General features: G+C 37.8%; 1 protein-coding gene across 5 annotated transcripts in view; it reads left to right on the top strand.

Moving 5' to 3' along the window:
• Window positions 1-8346, top strand: part of MID1 (midline 1) — a 365744-nt gene that overhangs the window by 314199 nt on the left and 43199 nt on the right. For all 5 annotated transcript variants that reach the window (XM_003793047.2, XM_003793045.2, XM_012807174.1 and 2 more), the window contains exon 4: window positions 1916-2023. In XM_003793047.2, the coding sequence (XP_003793095.1) occupies window positions 1916-2023 (108 nt within the window). The remainder of the gene's footprint in view (window positions 1-1915; window positions 2024-8346) is intronic.

Below are 8346 nucleotides of genomic sequence, written 5' to 3'. Positions count from 1 at the left end.
CAGGACTGTTACAAAGGGAAAGACACCTCAGTACAGAATGGGGCTCAACTCCCAACACCTCATGGACAAGTGGGGATTTATAGCCAAAAAGTAGGCTGCAGTCAGTGGATGATACATGACTAAGAGGGGGATTCTAGCTAAACCAACCTAACAAGATTTTTGCTGAAGGCAGACCAGGGAGCTTAGACAGCACCTGAGGGCTGGTTAAGGGATAAGGAACCCAATCAGATATTAAGGGTGAGCAAATAGGATTCTGATTAAACCAAATCAGCAGAGTTCTTCTTAAAACAGGACCTTACAAGGAAAAGTACAGATGGACCTAGGATAAAGTTTGGTCAAACAAAGAATCCTTGTCACTGCTACTTTCCAGAAATTTCATTTCCTCTATCATAATGTGCTCAACATTAACAAATATAATTCCATCAGCTCAGTTGTGGTCACTTATTACATTCAATTTGAGGTCAAAAGGAAAGACAAATTTATGAGCCTAAGTTTCAAATAAATATTTCAATAGACAGCTAAATTTATTAGAGAAACCTGAAGGGGAACTAGAAATGATGACATAAAAATAATGGTAAGAAATACTGAGCCCAGTATCTCTTCTCTTATCCAGTGAATATCTTACTTGAAATATTAGCCTAAGTTTCATCTGCTCTACCTCTCAATCAGTGCATTTTTTAATTTTTTCCTTTTGTTCATTAGACAAATGTTTAGCAAATACCTCTAGGTATTAATCTGATGTAGGATATAATCTCATGGTTTGCTGCAAATGGCCAATGGCCACCATCATCTCAACAGGAAGATACCTTGAGTAGTCTCCATGCTGCATCTGATAACAATCAGAAATAAAATTCAAGGAATCCTCGGCCTCTGGAAACAGAACATGGCTTCTCTGAGCAGCCTTTAGTGACTTTTTTATCCTGAACTAATGACCGTCTTTTCAGTTTATCTCATTCATAGGGAATGAAATTACTCCAGTTAAAGTCTCTCACATCAACAGGGCTAATGACTGGGCCATGTTCTCCTCCCTGAGATATGCTAGAATAATCAGTGCCATTGTCATTCTTTGTAACATTACAACTTCTCCTGAGACTGTGTTAAAATAATAAAACTCATACATGCTGTCCCCATCTCCCACAGCTGTGATTTCTGAGTTTCTACTTGTGAATAAGCATTTCAGAATGTCATGAGGTGGAGGAAATAACATGCTCAGAGTATTTCCCAAGCCCAGTTGCCAAGAATGAGCTAATAAGCATAAAATGAGTCACAGAAACTTCAAATGCAAGCCATTCGGTAATAATCCCCCTTTCTACAAAAATGGTATACATTCATTGTAGGACTGTGGTCTTTCAGGAGCAAATTTAAAATTACATCATGAGATTAATAAAATGTTGGACCATCTTTTTTGTGTTTTTAGATATTTTATAGTGATTAAATATGAAATTGAAATGTTGAATAAATGTGATATAAGCTTGCTACATTGCTTTTGGATTTTTTGTCTAAAAGACATTGATAGCAAGCTGTCTTCCATAAAAGAATAAGATTGATTGTTTTTTGACACTTTATGATGTTTAACAGGGCAAATTTGATACTTTGAAAAAAATTATATAAAAGCAGAAATTGCAAATAGATTCCACATTATATATCAATTTCCAAGTAATCGGTAATGGCTACGTGTATGTGTGTTAAAGATTTTTGAGGCTGAGTTTGGCTTAGCAAAGATTGCTGTGATTGGATAATAACATTTTCCAAGGATACAAGATAGGGAGTAGGCATGTAAATCCTGTATTTGCCATCCTTGTTGATATTTAAAATACCTTTTCAGTTATTAGAAACATACTAGTCTACATTAAAAATAGCATTTAACTGAAAACAAAGGCCAAAGTAACACTGTTGTGTAATACTTATCCTGTAGGTCAATGCATCACGTCAAGAAGCCAAATTGACAGAGGAATGTGATCTTCTCATTGAGATCATTCAGCAAAGACGACAAATTATTGGAACCAAGATCAAAGAAGGGAAGGTATGGTTTCTAGAACAGAGGATTTTGTATTCTCCACGTAGAGAAAAAATAGACACTCATACACTTCAGTTGCTTTGGAAATGTTGAAAGCCCTCTTTTCCTATATGTTCTGTTTCTAGAATTCCCTCTTAAGTCTATAAGACTTAGTTCAAAGGCTCTTGCTTGGACATTTTCTTCACCTTTTCCCTTGTATTATCATGGTCTCCCGTGCACACCTGTAATACAAGGGCTGTACTGTTGCCCAACACTGGGTAACGTGGTCTTTTCTATATGGGTTCCATAGAGGCAGGATTTATTTCGTAGCTATTGCTATATCCTAGCACTTAGCACAGCATTAAGGAAATTAAAATGATTCAGATTTTATATATAAATTCATATATATTATGAAGTACTTTCCCCTACCACTGAGGGAATTTAGGCAGGTATAACTTGAGAGTAACAAAACTCCTATAGTTTGGCTCCGCGCCTGTGGCTCAAGCGGCTAAGGCGCCAGCCACATACACCTAAGGTGGCGGATTCAAATCCCCAGCCCGGGCCCGCCAAATAACAATGATGGCTGCAACCAAAAAATGGCCAGGCGTTGTGGCGGGCGCCTGTAGTCCCAGCTACTTGGGAGGCTGAGGCAGGAGACTTGCTTGAGCCCAGGAGTTGGAGGTTGCTGTGAGTGTGGTGCCATGGCACTCTACCCAGGGGGATACCTTGAGGCTCCGTCTCAAAAATAAAAAAAAAACTCCTATAGTTTCACTATATCATATACTCCCTTGTGGATATATTAATAGTACTTCTTTTCTAATGTTTATATGTTTTAATTTCCTATGGTTTTACAGCAAGCTGTATTCAAAAAGAAATTTATATTCTTTATGGCCACTTTCTTATTTATTCAAAATTTATTCAGAAATCTTTGGTAACTTTAGAATCCATCACTTTATTTGATTTTTTTTTTTTTTTGAGATAGGAGCCTCAAGCTGGCCCCTGGACAAAGTGCTGTGACATCATAGCTCACAGCAACCTCCAACTCCTGGGCTCAAGTGAGTCTCCTGCCTCAGCCTCCGGAGTAGCTGGGACCACAGGCGCCTGCCACAACGCCCAGCTATTTTTTTTTTTTTTTGGTTGCAGGCGTCATTGTTCTTTGGCGGGCCTGGGCTGGATTCGAACCCACCACCTTGGGTGTACGTGGCTAGCGCCTTAGCCACTTGAGCCACAGGCGCCAAGCCACTTTATTTGATTTTTAAATGTCTTTTTCTTAATTGAAATACTTATGATCCTTTTTATTTTTCCCATTCCTCTTTTACCTTCGAAGGCTATTTTTTAAAACATTTTTAAAAATGGAAACATTCATTTATGATCTAAGAAATTAATGAGTTTCTATTATTACTGCTCATAGCTATACTTGAATGAAATATGTTTATTTAAGTAAAACACAGAGGTTACAATGGCTAACACATGTATATGTGCTTTTCTCTGTGTTCTATAAAATTTAACAGGTACCTTCTAATATAAAGTGTTTTAGATTATGCTGTCTATACAGATTTTAAAATATTTATAGGTATAAACACTCATGATCTGAAAAATTAATCAAATACTTCTTGAAACTGGGACAGTGGAGCATCTGATTAACATGAAATTATTTCCTGGCCAAGGACTGACCCACATGGGCTAAGAAGCTATTTTCTCACACATACAAATTGTCTAATTTAGAAGAGCACCGAGTGTCCATCTGGAATCCTTATAGGATATGTTTTCCCCTCCATCATCATCATGCACCACATGTGCACATTTCTTAACTCCACCCATCTGCCAGGTTCTTAGAAGCACTGCTGCCTGTATTACAGCCACAATTATTCATATCCATGCAGAAGGCAATTTGCCATCTTTATGTGGTTGCATTCAAGGATCTGCTCTCAATGATACCAGGTTTTTCAATTTTTATTGTAAATTAATAAGTAATTGTACGTATTTATGGGGTAAAAGTGAAGTTATGATTTATGAATAGAATAATTACATCAAGCTGAGTAACATATTCTTTTTAAAATTTGCAATTAGGTTATATTCATTGTTTGTGGTATAATTCGTAGTTGTGTCCTTCACCCAGGAAGTATGCCATATACCCATGCATTATACCCATTGGGTGTGAACTTACTGAACGCTTTCCCATGGAATTCTATTCAGCCATAAAAAAGATGGAGAATTTGTATCTTTTGTAACAACCTGGAAGGATGTGGAGAACATTTTCCTAAGTGTCACAAGGATACAAAAACAAGCATTCCATGTACTCAATACTGAGTTGAAACTAGTAGATTAACAACTTACAGGCCCACATAATTAACATTCTTTACCTCAAAGACTTATCTTTTTTTGCAGTGAGAACGTCTCCCCACCAAAAAAAAAATTGCCAAGAGAATAAATTTCAGACAGAGTCTTAACTATGTCGCCCTCTGTAGAATGTTGTGACATCACAGCAACCTCCAGCTCTTGGGCTTAAGTGATTCTCTGGCCTCAGCCTCCCAAGTAGCTGGGACTACAGGCGCCTGCCACAACTCCCAGCTATTTTTTGTTGTGGTTGATTAGCTGGCCTGAGCCGGGTTTGAACCCGCTATCCTTGGTGTATGTGGCTGGCACTGTAACCACTGTGCTACGAGTGCCAAGCCTCTCTTGGCAATTTTTAAATGTACAGTGAAGTATCATTTACTATAGTCATCATGCCATGCAATAGACCTCAAAGCTAATTGAAGCTTTGTACCCTACTCATATTAGTTTCTTATAGCTGCTAAAACAGATTACCATAACCTTGGTGGCTTAAGACAACATAGATTATCATCTTAGTGTTCTGGAATTCAGAAGTTCAAAATCAGTTTCACTGGGTTAAAGTCAAGGTTTTGGCAATGCTGTTTCTTTTGGGGGGCTTTAGGAGAGGAAAGCCTTGCCTTTTCCAGCTCTTACATGCTGCCACACTCCTTGGCTTACTCTGACCTCTGTTTCCATTCTCACAACTTCTTTTCTGACTCATGCCTTCTGCCTTCCTCTTATATGAACCCTTGTAATGACACTGAGTTCGCCCTCATCTCAACATTCTTAAGTTAGTATGTCTGCATAGTTCCTTTTGCCATGTGAAGTAACACATTCAAAGATTCTTCACATTAGGATGTGAACATCATTGAGGGCCCTTGTTGAGCCTGCAGTGACATGCCATTACAACTTCCCAGCAAGCATGACTTCCTTTCCCTGACTTAATGAAGGGTGTCCCCAAGTTCTGGCCATGGTGATGCATGGAGTTCTTACTTTTGGTATACTTACTTTAACCCAAACACATGTCATTAATCAATAACATAATAAAACAGAAAAGCAGAGAGACATATCTGGACCAAAAACAAAATCAACATCTCCATGGGTCAGAAATGGGACAAGATGGCAGTGCCGTGACTGTGGCTGAAGGCACAAGATACAGGGATGGGGTCTGGAAGAGGCTGAAGCAGGTACAAATTCAACTCCTATGGATAAATAGTTCTTGGACCCTTGGGGAAAGGATCTAGAGGTGCTCCGGATGGGGGACATAAATCAAGCTCCTTGATTAATGCCTTTGGCTCTAGAAGGCTTCACATTTCATTAAAAGGGACAGAAAAAGATTATTGCCAACTTCTACCTAGTGTCATAGCTTTTAGCGAAGTTGTTAGGTTGGTACCCATATTCACACTGTTTCTGGTAGTCACACAAAACAGGAGCCTCAGAAATGCGTAGATAAGGATATAGGATTCCTGGCTGGTAACTGCAAGGGCCAGGTGAAGGCAACTGTAAAACCATTACATAGGGTGGGCTGAGCAAGAGGGGGGTGAGAGAGAAAAGAATTATGAATGACTTCTTCCCTTTAAAATGAAAACTCTAAGCTCAATTCCAAACCATATAAAGAAATCTTAAATTTCTAAAGATGCAACCAACAAAATCAGCAGACATTGCCGTACCCCAGATTAAATTATTTTTTTTTGAGATAGAGTCTCACTATGTTGCTTTGAGTAGAGTGCCGTGGCGTGATTCTGCTGCCTCAGCCTCTCAAGTAGGTGGGACTACAGGTGCCCGCCACAACACCTGGCTATTTTTTGCTTTTGTTGTCGTCATTGTTGTTTAGCAGGCCCAGGCCAGGTTCGAACTTGCCAGCCTTGGTACATATGACTGGTGCCATAACCACTTTGCTACGGGCACTGAGCCCAGATGAAATTAATTTTATGGGAAAATATGGAAAAAAAACTTTAAAAGAAATGGTTCTTAAGATGTACAAAGAGGCAAATGAAGGAATAGCTTCTATTTTAGAATAGAAAAAAAGTGTGAAACTATGAAAAAAGGAAATAAGAAAAATAGGAAAAGAACACATTAGCAGTTGCATAGGGGGATTTCACTGAAATTGAAAAGAAAACTTGGCTATAGTGGAAATTGAGAAACTGAGTTTTGGTCTACACCTTGGAATTGCATAAATATGGGAAGGTGCAAAAGAGTCTGAGTGACATTAAAACATACCAAATGCCCATTGAGTTTGAACTCAAAAAATAGAAAAGTATGTATGAAAGAGACTACACAGGGACATTTTACAAAATGAATAGTTATATACTTGATTGGAAGTATCAACAAATTTCAAAGACTGTATACCATACAGCCCTGCCTCTGTGACCACATGCAATAAATAACACAAGCAATAAAATAGTTTTTACAATGTTTGGAAACTTTAAAATCTATTCTTAGGCTCGGCGCCTGTGGCTCAAGCAGCTAAGGTGCCAGCCACATACACCTAAGGTGGTGGGTTCGAATCCAACCCGGGCCTACCAAACAACAATGACGGCTGCAACCAAAAAATAGCCAGGCGTTGTGGCGGGCACCTGTGGTCCCAGCTACTTGGGAGGCTGAGGCAGGAGACTCACTTGAGCCCAGGAGTTGGAAGTTGCTGTGAGCTGTGATGTCACAGCACTCTACCCAGGGTGACAGCTTGAGGCTCTGTCTCAAAAAAAAAAAAAAAGACAAAATACCTATTAACATAAGCATATTAATAGAAAATATATATATGATCTCAGGATAGGGATGATTTTATAGACTCAACATAAAAAAAACAAAGACTGAAACATTTGACACAGAACAATATCAAAATGGGAAAACCAGCTGTATTTCAAACAATTGGAAAAAATTTCAGTTAAAGACAACTTTAAAAAATGATGAGTCTTCATGTTATAACATGGTATACAGAAATCATAACTGTATTGAGTTACAGTTACAACTCAATACAGTTATGATTTCTGTTCTTTCCACATCAACCTATGGATTCAACACAATCTCAGTGAAAATCCCAGCAGATTATTTTGTAGGAATTAATAAACTGATTCTAAAGTTCATATTGAAATACAAAGGCTATAGAAAATCATAACAAATTTTGAAAAATAATAACTAAGTTGGAGAACTAATACCAGCTGATTTCAAGATTTACTATAAAGCTACAGAAATACAGTATTGGCATAAGGTTAAACAAATAGATCAGTGAATCAGAAAAAAGCCTTCAGAAATAGATTCACACATGTACATATAAATGATCTTCAATAAAGATACAAAGGCATCTTTGGAAAAAAGATAGTCTTTTCAAGCAATGGTAGTGGAACAATTGGATATCTATGAAGTCTGTCCCATACTTTACATCATATGTGAAAATTAACTGAAAATGAATCACATACATAACTGTAAAAGGCAAAAGCTGTTCAACTTCTAGAAGAAAATACAGGAGAAAATCTTGGTGACCTCAGGTTAGGCAAAAATTATTTTACACTCAGATGACAAAAGCATGATTCATAAAAGAAAACATTCATAATTGGATCTCACCAAAATTAAAAACTTCTTTAAAAGGTACTATTAAGAGAATGAAAAGACAAGCCAAAAGAACTAGAAGAAAATATCTATCTATAATTTATCTATCTAGTAAAGGACTTGTATCCAGAATATGTATTAATAACAAATTCTCAAAATGAAGTAAGGAAACAGACCATGCCTTCACCAAAATGGATAAAACATTTGAATAGATACCTTACAAAAGAAAAGGTGCAGATGGCAAGTAAACACATGAAAAGATACTCAATGTCATTCATCATTAAGGAAATTCAAACTACAAATTTCATTAAGATACCACTATCTCATTGCCTACAAGAATGATTAAGATTTAAAAGATAGCCTCGGCGCCTCTGGCTCAAGCAGCTAAGGTGCCAGCCACATACACCAGAGCTGGTAGGTTCGAATCTAGCCTGGGCCTGCCAAACAACAATGACGGCTGCAACCATAAAATAGCTGGGCATTGTGGCGGG

Source organism: Otolemur garnettii, unplaced genomic scaffold, assembly GCF_000181295.1.
Source record: "Otolemur garnettii isolate 467f Iridium unplaced genomic scaffold, OtoGar3 scaffold00065, whole genome shotgun sequence".
Classification (NCBI taxonomy): Eukaryota; Metazoa; Chordata; class Mammalia; order Primates; family Galagidae; genus Otolemur; species Otolemur garnettii.
This window is presented reverse-complemented; position numbering and strand designations above follow the sequence as displayed.